This window comes from Phascolarctos cinereus, unplaced genomic scaffold, assembly GCF_003287225.1.
Source record: "Phascolarctos cinereus isolate Bilbo 61053 unplaced genomic scaffold, phaCin_HiC Scaffold_4;HRSCAF=312, whole genome shotgun sequence".
Classification (NCBI taxonomy): Eukaryota; Metazoa; Chordata; class Mammalia; order Diprotodontia; family Phascolarctidae; genus Phascolarctos; species Phascolarctos cinereus.
In genome coordinates, this window is record NW_027555847.1 from 93923223 (window position 1) to 93942039 (window position 18817).

Below are 18817 nucleotides of genomic sequence, written 5' to 3' on the forward strand. Positions count from 1 at the left end.
GAAGTTATCTAACATTTTTTTCAGTTCATTCAGTTTTTTCAAAAAATTATTTTTTCATTCTTTAATATGACGATTTTATTCCAAACCGTCTATTTTCCCAGTAATGCTACATGGTTGCAATGCACTGAAAAACAGAATATCAGAAGAATCAAAATGGCAGATAATCATATGGGGAATGGAAAGATGCATTACAGATATAAGGAGGCTATATCATACTACTAATGATATTCAATAGGTTATATAAAAAACCAACAAGAACCTGCAAGACCAGAAAAGATATGGATTGTATCATAAATGAGATCTAAAGATAAGCCACCTGTTCCACTAGCATCTATGACACATTAAAAAAACAAGAATGCTTCTATCAGAGGAGAATTACAGAAGATTTGCAAGAAAATAATTAACAAGAGAACTGTACAAGATGAAAAGTTATGGGTAGGCTTTAAATATGGATGGTAGAAGCGATCCACTACAAGAGTGAAGTATTAAAATTTGTAAGACTAGACAGGAACAGGTAAATGAATTAGCTGTACATTGAAAGGGCTTCACCTCAAGTGAATCCCAGACAGTTAAGTTCTTCCTCTTTACCTCAAGGAATAAGTTAACTTGATCCTTGAGTTTTCAGAACCTCTCTGGAAATGCATCAAACCAAAAATATAATGAAATAAAATTGTAATTTTGACAGAAGAGATAGACAGCATAAAAATGCTCATTCTTTTTTAAACTTCCCAAAAGAACAGTTAGGAAGAACATTTAAACACTTCAGAATATTTTATTAGTATGAGACCCACTCACTTTCCATGGTTTTTCTGGAATGGGAGGATCTTCAATTTCAGCATCGACATCACTAGCATGGACCCAAGTATCGTAGCTAAAGGAAAATTAAAGAGAAAAATATTATTCCACAGGTCCAACCATTTAAAAAGTAACAACATCCTTAAGGAAATGGAAAATCATACCACCAGAAAAATTGTAGCACCAACATAATCTTATTAGATCATATGTGTTAAATGCTAGTATTGGAATCTTTTTTAAAGAATTAAATGCAGCAGAAAAAAAAATAATTTGGTTTTTTTGCCAAAACTTCCAAGAACATTTTTGAGTAAAAATTACTTGAGATTTTAACCTATCCACATATATAATGCCATTCTCTAGACCCTTAACTTTAAAACCAACTGGTTCCTTCCCAAGGAGGAAGCAGTTAACAAGTATTGACTAAGAAGAAAAAACAAAATTCACAGAATAGTATAGGAAATAGACTGTATTTTCTAACTTTACTCTACAGAAGAAGAGATTACTATTGATTACTAAGTCTTCATACCTGGGCAAATAAGTCTGAGGAAACAGACATAATTAAAAACTATGACCAAGGAGTAGTTTACGTCAGCAACCGTCTATATTTTTCAGGAACAAACAAAAGATGGAGTTTTAATAAGGCACGTTAAATATATATATTACATAATTTTTAAAATGAAAGGTAATTTCCAAAATTGAGAAGATGAAAAGGATTTAGGAACACTTCCCCATGCTTAGGAGATAAATAACTAGAAAGAATGGAAGATATAATCAAAAAAGGAAGTCAGAAAGTATAGATTTTTCTGAAGAGAAAAAAATGAAGCCAATATCAAGAGGTCAGCAAGAGGGGAAATATGTAGGAGGAGAAAAGAAAGGTGAAAATATTCTATAAACTTTCATAGCAAGAGCTACTTAGCATATATTAAAGTGATTTGCCAAATAGCATATATTAAAGTGATTTGCCAAATAAGATAATGTCTAGAATTTCTGAAGAAAAAGTAGGATTCTGTGTTCCAACATCTAATAAGGAACAAAGCTAGGACACAGCAGATTTGAAGACTGGCTCCCCCAAAACAAACTTATGTAGCAATGGTTGGTATGACATCATTCAAATGTAAGCCCAAAACAGCCAACTAGGGAGATGTGCTATATTTGCTAGAACTCTTTACCTGAAATGGAGAAAAGGGTCAGGTAAAGGATTCAAGGGCCAAAATACAGGCAAAGAGTAGATTTAATTTGTGGAAAAAAGTATAAGTAGAAGGACAGGAAGTTATTATCTGACTGAAAAATTTCAGAATTTAGGATACTGAAAAGTGGTACAGTGCCATGTGACAATGGTGACTATGACATGAGGTAGAAAAAGCAAGTCAGTGGGGCTGAGACAGGTAAACTATGTGATTATAATGTAAAAGAGGTCACCAGTACATAAAATCTTTAGATTATGGCAAAAATGGGGTAGAGGGAAAACTTAAATCATTAAAAAAGATGGGAGTGATCTGAAGGTTGGTAGAAGACAGAATTCCCAAAATGATAGGAAAAGGGTAGATTGAATGAATAATGCATATGTCAACATCTCCTGAACCTCTGTATCAGGAAGAATAACAGTGCCCTCCAAACAGAGAGGGATGTAGCATTGTTAAGAGAAAATCTGATCACAGGTAAAGTAAAGAGGTGGAAAGAATGTTGGAAAAGTTAGGATCAGTCTGTGGAAAGATGAATTGGCATTTCAAAAGATATTGAAGAATGGGCTCTGAGAAAAATGAGACATTATTTGTGGTAGCAAAGAACTGGAAAATGATGGGATGCCCATCAACTGAGGAATGACTGAACAAGTTGTGGTATATGACTGTGGCGCGATTCTGATGGAATACTATTGTGCTAGTAAGAAATGACAAACAGACTGATTCTGAGAAACCTGGGAACACTTATAGGAACTGAAGCAAAGTAAAGTAAGCAGAATCAGGAGAACTTTGTACAAAGTAACAGCAATATTATAAAGATGATCACCTGTGAATGACTTAACTACTCTGATCAAGACAATGATCCAAGATAATTCCAAAGGATCCATGAAAAAAAAAATTGGAAGAAAAAAAAAATCCATCTCCAGACAGAGGTCTGACAAAATGTAAGGCAAACTGTTTTCACTTTGTTTCTTAGTTTTTATTTTTTTTTTGCAACATTGCTAATATGGAAATATGCTTTGCATGACTTCACATATATAACTGCTATCATATTGCTTACCTTCTCAATGGGGGCAGCGGGCAGGAAGAAGGGCAAGAATTTTCAACACAATTTTTTTAAATGAATGTTAAAAAAATAAATTTTAAAAAGAAAAGTGAGATGGTTTGGAACGTGGTTAAAAAGAAACTGAACTCATCAGAATGGGGGAAATGATTCAGCAGAAAGTAGAAAAAATACACAGTTAATATTAGGAATTTATGTTAGGAATTTAGTCAAGTAGAATAGAGAAGAGTTTCAAAATCATTTTATAGGAGGACCAATTAAAGGAAGCAGGCATATCTAGTCTAGAGAAGGAAAGATTCAGACTCCTAAGGGACATAGTTTTCCATTCAGGTAGCTCAGGGGTAGGGAACCTGCACCTTTGAGGCCACATGTGGCCTTCTAGGTCCTTGGCTATGGCCTTCTGACTGAGTCCAAATTTTAGGGAACAAATCCTTTAATTAAGGGAATTTGTTCTGTGAAGTTTAGATTCAGTCAAAGGGTCTCACTCGAGGACCTAGAGAGCTACATGTGGCCTTGAGGCTGCAGCTTCCCTACCCCTGACTAGGTTCTTAATTTCAAAATTATCCTTGAATCTTCACTAACCTTCAAGCCATATATCCAATCAATTGTCAAACTATAATTTCTCTCTCAAAATATATTGAATTCATCCCATTTTCTCTACTCTCACATCTACCACCTTAATTTAGGCTGTCATCATTTCTCACCTGGACTACTATAACAGTAATATTACTAGTAATAGTATTAATATAGTAATAATAAGTCCTAGTGTAAGTCCTTATAAGTACTATCTATCTAAATATAAATACATAATAGTAAGGATTACTGTAACAGCTTCCTCTGCCTCAAGGCTCTCCCCTCTCCAATGAGGTCTCCATATAACTAAGTGTTTTTCCTAAAGAGCATGTTTAACCAGGTCTCTCCCCTACTCAACAAACTCCAATAATTCCCTATTGCCAACAGGATCAGGTATTGTATAAGCTCCTCTCTTTAACTCCTAAAACATTTTGCCACTGGCCTCAACGAATGGCCTTATATATACATTACTTTCTTTCTCACAATCTACGGTCCAGGCAAAATGGCCTCCTTTCTTCTCTTCTGTCTCCTGACTTCTGCAGTAGCTGTCCTCAGTTCCGGAAAGTCATTGTGCCTAGACTTCATAGAATTCTTCACCCCCCCACCCCCCTGCTCTATTCAAGTAACAAGAAGCCTTTCTTAATCACCTCAAACATCAGTACTCTCTTGATCTAAAAACATACCTTAGATTTACTCTGTATATTTAGGTTTGTTTCTGCATGGTTTCTGATAACATACTAACATATGAAACTTTAGACAAGGTTGTCAATTCAAACATATATCAAAACTCTGGAAACATATTTTTTTCAAAAAAAAAATTGCAATTTTCTTTCATACTACCAAAAAGATTACAATTTCTTTTTAAACCAAGCCTTTTCACCTTTCTTTAAAGAATCTTATTAGAAAATCAGTACAAATACTATTGGTAGCAAGCCAGCACTTGGCTGAGCTGGTACCAGCAATCAATCAGTCAATACCTACATAAATTTTAGTTTAGTATGAAAGGTTCAGATGCACAAAACTACTGATGTGTCAACTCTCAAAGTGAAATATGGCAACTGAAGTTGACAGAAGTAAAAAAAAAAAACAACACACACACACCAAACCACCAAAGTCACATGTCAGGTATAGAATCTTGTCAATTAAAAAGCTTATCAGAGACGGTATCTCACAGTGTCTGCCTGAGAATAAGAAATGCTACCCATTTCCAGACATCAATTATCCTATAGGTCAGAGATGCACAAAGCTCTTTTTTTTTTTCAAGTAAGTTTGTAATTTTAAAACAGATTTTAATTTAATTACTCATAATAGCAAGCATATTTAGAGAGATAAATATTGGGCAAGAGAAAGCAAATGTATGTCAAAAACAATCTTTTCACCTTTAAACAGCCTAACATTTTAAAAATAACTTTAGTGTATTGTAGATGGGAAAATTATACCTTTTTCATTTTTTTAAAGAGGAAAGATAGAATATATGTGGGGGGAGGGGAAAGACAAGCCTAAAATAGTGGTCTAATTCTACATAATGAGAAGAAAGAGTACCTATTTCAGGGCACATATAACTGAAATCCATTTATCTGGGAATCACAACATAAAAGTTCATTAAGCCAAATAAAAAGTATAAAACAAGAGTTACTGTCAAGAGACAAAGACTCAAATCACATAAAATCATAGAGCTGGAAGAATCTTAAGTTCTAGTCCAACTGCTATTTTACAGATAAAGACATTAAAATCCAGACAAAGTAACTTGCCCAAGGTAGTAAGTCGCTAGTGGTAAAGCCAGCCATAAACACAGAAATCATATTTCACAATCCAATACTATTCCATCACATCATACTGTCCTCTAATAATGTCATTTATACAAGATGAAAGCAAGCCAATTTCCTACAATTTAAGTTTTAACCAAAATATTTAGAGCAGTACTTTTTATAGCCGCAAAAAGGAAAAAGTCACTTGAAGAATGGCTAAACAAAATATGGTACATGAATGTAATTAACATACTGAAATAATTGGAACATTGACAAATGCAGGGAAGCATGAAGAGATAAAGATATATGAAGTGATACAAAGCAAAGTAAGCAGAATCATCAAAATATATGTAATGACTATAATCACTTAAGTCCAAAGCATAAGAAAATCAAAATTATAACCTGTGAAATTATAAACAAGTTCGACCACCAGGAGGAGACAGAAAGAAACAGACTTCTGATACCTTGGTTTAGTTTTGCATTTTTTTTCCTATTTCATTCTTTATTCATATTATAAATGACAGTTCTTTAGGATAGGGGAGAGATACAGTTAAAGTGGGCATTATGGAAGATTAAAAACAAAATATATTTTTAAGAAATTACAATTATGCAAATGACTAAAGCGTCCTTACCCTCTGACCCAGAGATCCAACTACAAGTCATATGCTTCAAAAAGTCAAAGGTAGAAACAAAGGTGCAATATATAACATAAAATTCAGAGTGGCATTTTTTGTTGTATCAAAAAACTGTAAAGTGGGCACCAATTAATTAGGGAATAGTCAAATTAAATGTGCTATAAAATATAATGGACTATTAATGTGCTGTAAGAAATGACAAATGAGAAATATTCTAAGATTTTTACGAACCCACACAGTGAAATAAACAATCAACAAGCACTTATTAAATTCCTACCATGTGAGAGGCACTGGAACCAGAGAAGAACCAAAATAACATCATACACAACAACTACACAAATATCAATAACAAAATCACTAAAAAGAAAATACACCATGACAAGGGAAATACCCCAGATGATCATGGAATCAATAATGAAACACATCTCCCTCTTCACAGTAAACCCAGGCGACTACTAGAGCAAAGTTTATGCATTTTTCACACTCTAAGAGATCCCATTACTTTGCATATATCTAAAGGAAACCTAGGAAAGACAGGTTCTATATATTTAAAATAATCCTATTTTGCATTTCCTCACTGTATACTATGTGGTATCAATAAATTGGAAAATGGATGCCCATTGATTAGAGAAGGCTAAACAAGTAACTCATGGTATACGAAAATTATGCAACATTACTAAACCATAAGAAACTATGAGGAATTCATAGACTCACGGAAAAATTTGTATAAACTAATGTAGAAGTAAAGAGAACCAACAGAAAACCAGATGCTACAATAATGTAAATGAAAACACTAAAATGAAACTGAATGCTGAATAATAACCAATCCTGGCCACAAAGAAATGAAGAAGCCCTTTCCCTCCTTTCAGTAGAAAGGTGTGGGGGAGGGAGAGGTGAACCTAAGTGTGAAATACTATATAAACTATCATATGTGCTCACCACATCCATTAGTTTTGCTTGGTTTTCTCTGTTACCAGGGGATTTGAGACAGGGAGTAGGAGTATCATCTATTAATCAGGTATAAAAGATATAAAATCAGAATCACCATTTTTTAAAGCAGCATAGGGCTCTTATTTTTATATTACCTGTCTGGGTAAAATCCCCAGTGCACTAGCACCTGCTTGTCTTTTTTCATCACAGGTCTCAACCAGTCTTCTGAAATAAAGATAGAAAAAGAAAAATGCACAATTTAAATTAACAAAGAAAATAACTATTAATAGCCTTCATTATGCTTTAACGTGGAATTATGATTTTACAATACCTAATTCTAGGAAGAACTCCACTTTGTTATGATGGAAAAATTATTTTTTTCTTTCAAGAAGTTTTCTTTTTTTTGCAATTTTTGCAATTGTTTGCCACTAGATGGAGATGATGGTTAGTAATATGTATTAAAATACTGCATACTCTTCTAACTTTGTTGATTTCCCATAAAGGTAGAATAAAGCTTCATTAGATAACAATATTCTTTTGAATGACTGTGTCTTTTAAGCCGATTTGGACAGTCTTGTATTTAGGTTTTCTACCTACTGACACATTTCTTACTTCGTACTCAAAGAAACTACTGGGAGAGAGCGCTAATATGAACTAAAGAAAAAAAAACAAAATAAAAAATAAAGAAATACAACTTTGTCAAAGCAAAAAGGAAGGTGAGGGAACAGCTAATATTCACTTTTTAGAGTGTTAAGCAAATGTCTCTCTGTTCAAACTCATCTTTGCAAATATTATCTATGTTGTACTGTATTTTTAGTTATTTTGTTAATTATTACCCAATTATATCTTAGTCTGGTTGGGCCTCAAGGGAGTATGACATCTCTAAGTTAGAAGCAAATTTAGGCCCAATATACTGAAAATTATTAAAGCTATACCATAACAGAAAGGGAAGCACTGATGAGTCTTCAAATAAAAACTGGAGGACCACTGTCAGCTCTTTTGTAGTAGGTGGGTTTGTTTTGTTTTTGTTTTTCAGTTAAGAGATGAAATAGATGGCTCCTAAGATGGCCTTCCAATTCTGAAATTCTGTGACTCCTGTCCTTCATTATCCAGAATTCAGTGCAAGCTATCTGGTAAACCATAGAAATGATCATTTGAAAATGACAATATGGAGTCCCTAGGGCACATTGGAAAATAGTCTATATGGATTCACACAAGATAAGAGGCACTTTATATAATGCACTGAGGAACACCTGCCTCCATGAAGGATCTGCAGCATGTCCTCAACTCTTTCCAAAGAACAAAGAATCATTGTTTAAAAAAGGATCACATTTAGCATGGTATCTGGTTTTGAAATCTTTTCTATATTAATTGGCATAATGACACATAAGCATTGACTTACCATCCTCCAGTGAGGTAGGATTAGGATAAATGTGATGAGAGGCTTTTGATTTTTCATCAGTGAATGTTCCCTGGAAGACAGGTATACAAAAAGAATAACAATAAGACACTTGTAAAATAATTTATTTTCATCAGATGCTAAATAACAACAGTAAAAGTAAGCTATTAATTACCAAATATGTGGTAATGATACTTTCTTTATTCAGAAAAGGAAAAAGAAAATTTATGTTTTAGAAACATTGCTAGATGGTGTTTACCAAAATGAGAAATAGGCAAGTCAAAATAGAAAATAATGGACAATTTGGGCATTTAACATTTTAAACAGAAACTAAGGGAACTCTTAAATGAAAAAAACCAACAGGTACAAAGGGAAGTCACAGGATTCAGGGAGAAAAAGTAATAGGTTTTTCCAAATCAGAGGAAGAAAGATGTCTAGTCTTCACAAAGGTTACAGTCAAAACATGTAATAATGTACATTTCCTGGTATAATGAAGAGAACAATTTACCTGTTATCAGAGGGCCTAGGCTTAAATGCCAGCAATGCTAGTTTTTAGATGTGTGATCTAACTTAATATCTCTGCCTCTGTGACCTCATCTAAAAGATAAGGAAGCTGAACTAAATTAGCCTCTCATGCTTCTTCAAGATCTATGCTCTTGGCCAAGATATGAAAGGAAAGGGGGTGCCCATGACTGAAGAATGGCCAAGCAACTGTACACATTAATGGAAAGGAATATATTCTCATACCATAATGAAGGTCCAATATGAAGATTTCAGAAAAATGAGGAAAGTTTGTATAGAGAAATGATAACAAAATACAGGATTCTTAACCTTGGGTCGGTGGATAGATTTCCGGAGAGTTCCTGAACTTGTTCTTGGTTTTCTATATTTTCATGACCACTTCTAAATAACTGATTTTCTTTGTAATCCTATGTATTTTATTTAATGCATTTAAAAACCATATTCCAAGATGGGATCCACAGGACATTCCCCAGACTGTTAAAGTGGTCCATGAGACAAAAAGGTTTTAAGAACCCTCTACATAAAGGACAACTACTGTGGAAGGCTTCTAAACTGCTTAATGCAATAACCAATTAGGAGGTCAGAGGACTGAGAGGGAGTGGACAGAGAGCATGTAGTAAAGCATTTATTTTCAGATATGGTCAACGTGTTGATTTGTTCTGCTTCACTGTACTATGTTACAAGAAAGGGATCTCAGTGGAGAAGGTGGAACAAAGCCACGGGAATACACAGTGATGGTTAAAGATCAAAACATCAATAAACATTCAAAGAGAAATCAATTCTATAATTTTTTACCTAAGTAATGCTGTATATATTCTGAAGCCAACACAAGCTTTCACCATTTCATCATTACTTGGAAGTTGCTTCCATTTTTGTAGCCTTAATATAATTTTTTTTGTACCCGCAAGACAGTAAATAGAAAATAAACAACATAGAGAAGAACTACATTGTGAACATCTTCCCAAAAAGAGTGCTAAATAAAGGAAAACATTACGGCAAAAAGGATAAATTATCTCAAGGTTTGTGAAATTCTTACCTTATCTCATATTAACAAAATATAAACAAACAACCTATATTAAGGAAGTCTTGTAAAACACATGGCAATAAGGCATCCAATACAGGTAGAGGTAAAAATTAACACCTATGCTATTATGAGTAAGGCAAGATGTAAGAAAATAAAAATTTAAATTTAAAAACAATGATACAGCATCTTTATTTCATATATTCAATTCCAGAGCTCTTAACATTCACCAAGTATTCAAATATGATTTTCCAGTTATTTCATTAAATACATGAACAAAGAAAAGAAAGATAATTAATTTTATCTAGATCATTTAGTAAGAACTCAGGATGAGTTAGAGCTCTTGGTGTGGTTTATCTGTCAATTTAAGTACGATCTCCAGTAGAGAAGCAACAAAGTATAGAAGGTTGTGTGCTAAACCTCTCTAGAAAGGATAAAACTTACTTTTCAACTTTAAAACACTCACAGGTTATTTTTAAAGAAAATATAATTCAAAGTGAAAGTTTAAACCATAATTTAATGTTTTCACATGCTACTGGGAAATAAGAAATACAGGAAATGGGGTACAGAAGTCTATCCTGCCTTATAGGACAACAGAAGGGGGAGGGGATAAGAGAAGGGGAGAGAGATAGAAGAGAGGACAGACTAGGGGAAGGGATATTCAGAATGCATGCCATCTTGGGGTGGGGGGAGGGGGAAGATGGGGTGAAAATTTGGAATTCAAAAACTTGTGGGAGTGAATGTTGAAAACTAAAAATAAATAAATTTATAAAAAAAACACACCATAACTTAAACAGCATTCTCTCTTTCAGGATAGCAGTAGTACTTTCAGAAAACTAGTACTTTAAGAAAACTGAAACCAGTTTTAAGAAACCAAGAGCTACAGGATTACAGTGATGCAAGACTTCTGAAGGACTTAGGATGTAACATGCTACCCATCTCCAGAGAAAGAACTGATGGAGTCCACATGCAGACTGAAGCAAACTTATTCTTTATTTTTTTCCTTGGGGGTTTTTTGTCTGTGTTTTCTTTCATAACATGACTAACATGGAAATGTTTTGCATGCTGCACATGTACAACCCATAGCAAAACACTTGCCTTCTCAATGAGGGGGGGAAAACAAGAGGGAGGGAGAGAGAAAATTTGGAATAACTTTTAAAAAATCAATGTTAAAGGGGGCGGCTAGGTGGTACAGTGGATAGAGCTCTGGCCTTGGAGTCGGGAGGATCTGAGTTCAAAATTGGCCTCAGACACGTGACACTTAGCTGTATGACCCTGGGCAAGTCACTTAACCCCACTGACTAGCCAAAAAACAAATGAAAACAAAAAAATCAATGTTAAAAACTGTTTTAACAAGTAATTGGGGGAAAAAAATTAAACTAAAAACCAACAAGAAAACAAGAGCTATTTAACAAGTGCTTGCCCCAGGGCAGTTAGGTGGCACATGGGGCAGTTAGGTGACACAGCAGAGCACCAGCCCTGAAGTCAGAAAGATCTGAGTTCAAATCCAGCCTCAGACCAAACACTTGACACTTACTAGATGTCTGACCCTGGGCAAGTAAGTCACTTAACCCCAACTGCCTTAAAAACAGAAACAAAAACAAGTGCTTGCCCCAACTAAATTCTTCACTAAAAAACAGACTACTTAGGACTCTTGGTCAAACAATTTACCTCTTATGATTTTAGGACAATATCATCAGGGTAATCAATGCTATACTCTTACTTCAAATTTCAGCAGTGCAATTAATTTTTCCTATTAAAATTCATTCTTGGTTTATTGTAACTGTAACTTAAAAAGAAATTCACAATAGCACACAGGCAATGTTAACATGACTGGGGACACCACAGGTTTCAGAGCTGCAACTACAGTGACTATACTGAAATGAGGCTAGAAAGTAAGAAACAGATTGAGGGAGCCACTGGGTAACAGGGCCAATTTGCCTACTGAAAGACCTAATGATACATATAAAGTTAATAATAAATTTTCTGCTTATTCTTAACTTTATCTTTCACAATGCTTGTACTCTCTCAACCTAACAAGGCAGAGAGGAGCAAATGGTTTTATAGAAGACAAAAGGAGATCTAGTTATGAATAAAACATAATCCTCTAATATAACTCTATGAATCACTGTCCAATGATTTCCAAAATTCCTTCCAGCTGTTTCATTTTTTTTTTAAACAAAAACACATAAATGTCCCTAAGAAATCATAAGGTCCAGTTTTAATATTCAAGCAAGGAAAGTACTAAATCCATTTTATAAATATGACAGATGAGACACAGAGAGACAGTTAACTTGCCCAAAAACCATAGACATGACTTATCAACCAGAGATGAAGTAACTGGTCCAAAGTGATAGAGCAACTAAGCCAGAACTAGAGCCTCCTGAACCTTGGTGCAGGGTTCTTTCTCCTACAGGAAGCTGCCTGCCCTTAGCTCTAAGATTTGACAATTCATTTTATGCAGAAAAAGTAGGGAAGGAAGCACTGGTGAGAAAAGGAGCACTGTAAAGCAAATGTAAATTTAAGAGTCAAAGAGAACAGGAGGTGGTAGGGCTTTTGTATTTCACCAGTCTGCTTCTGGACAGCACTTGCTACTCTACAACTTTTCTATTCTAGGTCAGATCATACACATTAATAGATGCCTTGATGAACTAACAGAACATAATGATTTCCACAGCTTCAGGAGAAAGTAATCCAGAGTAAGTGAAAGGTACCAGCACTGATAAACTTAGTGAAGATTAAATACTAAGAATATGACATGAATGGAGAAAACTATGTTGGTTACAAGAGACCCTGAGTAACAGTTCACATTTTAACACACTTACACAAACAAGATCATAGAAATGACTTGTGAAACTGTCTTATTAGATATATTATGCAAAAGTTCTGCACAATCTTTTACCTGATGTCGTTTGACAATATCCTTTAGTTTGTTAGCCAACTTCAGTTCAATGTCTGGAATGAGGTAGATGTTAGGCCTGCTCAGACAGTTGTTCTAAAAAAGAAAACAGAAATGAAAATTTTTTGTTTAATGGTACAAAGCAATCTAGCTATGTGTTATCCCACAAATCTTAAAATTAATACAAGGAGCATACACAGGACACTCAGATTAAACAGTGGTTTACTAATGCTTCTCTCCAGAATCTTAAGGCTTACTCCAATGTTCACGAGTATAGAATAAATGCATTCAGATAAAAAAGTTTTATTGGGGTTAAAAAAAAGGTTATCCCAATCTCATTATGTAGTCATAGACTTAGTGGTAAAGGCCCCATGTGGAAAAATGTTGCTCCAAGTCCTCTTATTCCACTTCTAATTGTAGGAAAAAATAGAAGTTTAAGAATTATATTAGGTCTCCCTGATACCAAAAACAAACAAACAAACAAAAAAACCCTAACCTGACTCCTCTTTACCAAGGGAAAAGGGAAATAAATGCACTAAGACGAGACAGTACAGTACACTGAAAATATCCTTTCCCAGTTGGGACCTCTAATTTCCTTTGGTTTTGGGAACAACTTCTACCAAGGCTGATTGGAAACTGTTCTACAACATATACTCTTAGAGTATTACCTGGAGCATTGAGAGAGATAAAGTGACTTGCCTGTGGTCACAAAACTAATTTATGTAGACTAGAACCCAGGCCTTCTAAAATCCACTACTGGTTCTCTACACTTTATGCTCTTCTTGCTTCTCCTACTGATAATACACCTTCATTCTTCAATGTGCTGACTAAAATTTGACATTCCACTAAATTAAAGTTACCATTTATTTGTTAAACAATTAATATAGGGGACTATACTAAATCTTATAACAAATCTAAAGATGGGTACAGCTAGGCAGCGCAGTAGATACAGCATCAGCCCTGGAGTCAGGAGGACCTGAATTTAAATCCGACCTCTCAGCCACTTGACACTTACTAGCTGTGTGACCCTGGGCAAGTAACTTAGCCCCACTGCCTGGCCCAAAAATAAAATCTAAACATGCTGAGATTATTGGTCACAGTTAACTCATTAGGGAGAACAATATCAAAGCAAAATATTATGTAACAAAGGGCACAGTGTGTAAGTAGACATAAAATTCAAATATGGAAAAGTCATGTAGAGCTACTGAATATACATTTTATAATTACCCCACCATAATTTAACAATTGTGCTCTCTGCTTAAACTTTTTATAATACCAAACATTTTACAAAAAACACCAACGAGGTGGATTTCAGAAATACTTCTAATTTCTTCCAAGAAAGCCCAAACCTTGGAATTCTAGCAAAAGTGTGCTTAGGAAACTTTTAGGTTTAAAATCTAACTTGAAAAGTTGATGAGTATCTTGCCTGAACTAGTGTTTTTTCAATGTTCATAAACATCTCCACATTACGATCCATTCGGGAAGGATTCTGCAGGTCGAACCTTCTCCTGAAAATGAAAAAAATAATCAGAAGTTTATTATTTTGAACAGCAACAGACTATTTTGTTCAATTTTTTCAAGAAAGCTTCACTGATCTAATAAGGAAATGATATTTTTAAAAAATCCAAGAAAGTCATCATAAATCATTTGCTCACCAATGAACATTTTACCAATACATGTACATTTCACCATTATGTGCACATTTTACCACATTTTCATATTTCAAGGAAGAGGGCATACTAAATTAATGCTGAATTATGAAACCAATAAAACTGAATGTTAACTACATGAAATAATTCTAGTTTTGTTTCAACTAATTCATAGTGAATCTGAAAGCCATTAAAAAATTCACAGAAACATTTACTACTAGCTCTTCAAAGAAAAATCTACTGCTAAACAAAACCTAAAACTTTCTTTGCTTTACTGACAGAAATTTAAGATGATGTGAGGAAGGAAAAGCACAGCAGGTGTTCTATTTTCATACAGAGGAATTGCATTTCGTGTGTGGGGGTAGGCTTTAAAGTCAGCATGAAAGAGGAAAACACAAAAACCCTGAAATCTATAGTAAGGGAATAAGATCTCTTTAAAAGAAAACTGTGTTTATCAGATAACAAATGGATCTGAGATGTATGCTATGTAAATAATTGAATGCAAATTTTATTTTTCACTCAACTATTATTATGATACACAGGAAGCAGGCCTACTCAAATAAAAGGAAAACAAAAGGTAAACAGTTATTTGGTAGGAAAATTAATGAGTCAGGGACAAAAATACCCTAGAAACAACATTACTTAAATAGAATTATATTGCGGTCTTAAACACTACCACAGTATTGTCCCTGATTTACCATGAAACAAAATAAACACAAGAAGCCAAAGGGAACACAGCAAGGCCCTTCCAGCTGACCAGAACGCAAGGAAAGCCAACTAAGACTACCACTCTTATTAGCTCTATCATCCTAAACAGAATAGACTATAAATATAGTGAAAAAGCTATTCTAGACAGGAACCAACAGAAGAAAAGCACATTCGCACCTCCCATCTAACAGTTCATCTGCTGATGTGAAATGGTGCTGGCATGTTTCAAATGATTATTTTTCTTTTTGGGGGGGAGGGGAGGGAGGAGAGGGAGGGAGAGAGGACAGAATTGAATTCCTGACATTGGTGTGTTTACTTAAACATATAAGCTGGTTATCCGGGCTCTTTTATAGCTATATCATTAGAGAAGAATAGCACTTCTTTCTATACTGCTCTCTAAATCTGTTGTTCCTATATAATTGCTCTCCTGTTCTACTCACTTTGTTCTGTGTCAGTTCATTCCAGCAAGGATTGTCTGCAATCAACTTTTGTTATTTCTTTTAGTGTAATAATATTCCTTTACACCCATATGCCACAATTTGAACTCAGCTTTTCCACGTGCCATGAATTCAACATAAATAAGAACTTTCCTTTATGTCATCTCCTCATATCACGATGTGGGGTCCTTGTGAACCTAAGTGCTTAATAAATCCTTTTCCAATCCATTCGACCCTTCTATACTTGTTTCCTCATCTGTAAGATGATACTGTTTCATCTACCTCGATAAAATACCACAACTGCAGCATTAGCAACTAATATCTGAGTGTCTCTCATGCTTCAGCTAGTATGACACAACTCTCTACCGGTTCTCTTTACACCTGCCCGCTCAACACCTCCAACTTACCCTTTTCCTTACACTAGTCCCTCCTCCAAACTTCCCTATTTCTGTGGAGAGTTCCACCATTCCTCCAGTCACTGAGGTACACAACCTTGGACCCATCCTAGATTTTCTTCTTCTTTTACCACCAACTCCCATATTCAATCACTATCATGTCGGTTAATTTTACCTTTGTAACATCTCTGACATCTGTACCTTTATATGACTACCTAACCATATTTCAGGCTCTCATCACTCTCTTGTGGGGATTCTGTTTACTTGATTTCCCTGCTACTTTCTGCCTCTAAGGGTCTGTAACGAAATATTCACAAAGTGGCCAAATTAATCCATTTTCCTAAGTAATGAAAACCTATGTCACTCAAAAGCCTTCTGATGACCCTTTATTCTCTCTAGCATAAAAAACAAAATTCTTAACCTGTCATTTAAGGCCCTACAAAATCAGTCTCTCACCTACCTTTCCAGTTTACCTCATATTACTTCTTTTTATGCACTTTGAGCCAAACTTAGTACTAGACGTCTCCTAAATTCAAAATTCTATTTTTGCTCCTGTCCCTTCCAATCAAGAAGGCCCCCAGAGCTAACTCATTTATCTTCTTTACCTCAAATTCCTTATTTCCTCCAAAACTCTCTCCAGTGTAACTTCTTTATATGAAGTCTTTGCTCATCTCCTTAGATGTTCTATACCAATTTGGGCATATATGGTATTCTCCCCAGATGTCTAAGGACAGGAACTATTTTTTTAAAAGTAATTCCAAAAAAAAAAAAAGTAATTCCAATGCTGGGCACAGTACTTACACATAATAGGCACTCAATAAATGTTGACTTGAACTACCTAAACATAAGCAGGACTGTACAATTAGAGAGAACATGAAAGAACAATTCTTTAACTCCTAGGTCTATGCCAACAAAACTGGTAATGTATACCATTCAGGATCTGTAGTCTAACTACTTTGGTAACTCAGGGGTCCAATGACTAAAACAATCCTATAGTATATATCTATCTACTCCAACCTCTCAGTGTTTCCTTGACCCCTTTTCCCTTGGGTTGTTCTCAGCTCCCTATTTCTGACCTTAAATTGCTCTCTGTCACAAGACAGAAGACTATCTTCTCATCAACCTAGGGTCTAATGGGTCTACGTGAATTCTAGTAGAAAGGTGAAGGCAATTTTGTGCACTAAAGGCCAAAACCATGAGAGACTCAAATTTCATGCTCTTTGAACACACTATGTCCAATTAGAAATGAAGAACTAGGTAGAGAAAACATGTCATTCTCTCCTCATATGACCGAGAGCAACACTTCTTTCTGATGTTTTCCTTTATTTGAGTGATCTGGGAGCAAGCAATAGCAATAAATTTTTTTTAAAAGCAAAAGAATATTCACTTTAACTTAATCTGAGTAGACTTCATAATGGAGATGAGTTTTTAATGGGACATGTACTGAAGATTGACTTAAAGATTTTTTTTTTAAATCAGAAAACGTGACTCAATCTTTTAGGTATAGAGAAGGACCACCAACCGTTTTTAATGTTGACCGCACTATGAGATACAGTCCACTGAGTCTAGTGCTTATACTGAACTCAGAGAGATAACACAGCACAGTGGGTAAAGAACTGGCCTCAGACAGAAGAAATCTGTGGTCAAGTCTAGCCTCTGCCACACACTGGCTGTGTGACACTAGACAAATCACTTAATCTCTTAAATAACTCTTAGTTGCTAATCTGCATTGTGAGCTTCCACCATAGGAGTTAGTTCTTTAGGAATGAAAAAGTCACAGGTTTGGTCACTCTACTCTCACTCCCTAAAATATATACACATGATTTTAAAAATAATGTGTTATATATTATACTATTTATATAGCATATCACTACATTATTTATAGAATATATTACTGTTATATTAATATAGCATGATATGTTTATATATACTATGTTATTTATACATATTACTTATTTTTAAAACACATGTATTTATATAATATGGTTATCTGTTAAAAAGGAAGGCTCACCGAGTTGGGGAAAGGGAATATTTAGAAACGAATGTGATACAAAAGCAAAAGGCATCAATAAAATTTTAAAAGTAAAAATCAAAGGTGTTAAGTACATATGACAGTACAAGCTTTGAAATAAATGTGAACAATTTAAATTCATTCAGAAAGAGATAGCAAGCCGATTAGTTTTGAAGAAACAAGTTATGACTGGAATGAAGGCAAAAAAAAAATTAACAGGGCTATTTTAATGTAACAAAGAAACACTGGCAACAAAAACACTACTGAAAATAAATGAGATGACCAGGGCCCAAAATTTTTCAACTCACTTCAAAAATATTAGTGAAAATGGCTATCTACATGTAACAGTGTTCTGCTCACAAAGTTAGGAAAAAATGTTGTCCCTTTCCACAAAAAAAAAAAGATGAAGCCATGTATACATGTATCTGCCATATTAAGTGCCATTTCACTGATTCAAAATATGGGACAACAAAATAATCACTCCCAAATGGCATGATCAGGGAAGGTATTCTGCAGAAGACTATTTAATTAACTTAGGACTAAAATAGTAAGTTTCATAGACCAAATGAAGGGATAAGCATTCCAGGTAGAAAAAATACAATGAACTAATGCCTCCAGAAAGAAGAGCTCTCTGTGTGTGTGTGTGTGTGTGTGTGTGTGTGTGTGTGTGTGTGTGTGTGTGTGTGTGTTGTGTGTTTAGGCAACAAGGAATTTTAAAGATTTTCTAAACTAAAGGACCTACGTTGGGAAGTTAATGGGAACATCATTCATCAAGCATTTAGTAACAGTCTACAAAGTATGAGGCAATGAAGATATAGAACAAATATCAATTAAAACCTTGCCATACAGGA

At 34.6% G+C, this 18817-nt stretch overlaps 1 protein-coding gene across 4 annotated transcripts in view; it reads right to left on the bottom strand.

Moving 5' to 3' along the window:
- SMARCC1 (SWI/SNF related BAF chromatin remodeling complex subunit C1) overlaps positions 1-18817 on the bottom strand; it is a 173830-nt gene that overhangs the window by 111243 nt on the left and 43770 nt on the right. For all 4 annotated transcript variants that reach the window (XM_078152454.1, XM_020999002.2, XM_078152455.1 and 1 more), the window contains 5 exons: positions 14193-14274; positions 12770-12862; positions 8328-8397; positions 7081-7150; positions 796-871 (listed from right to left, as the gene is read on the bottom strand). In XM_078152454.1, the coding sequence (XP_078008580.1) occupies positions 796-871; positions 7081-7150; positions 8328-8397; positions 12770-12862; positions 14193-14274 (391 nt within the window). The remainder of the gene's footprint in view (positions 1-795; positions 872-7080; positions 7151-8327; positions 8398-12769; positions 12863-14192; positions 14275-18817) is intronic.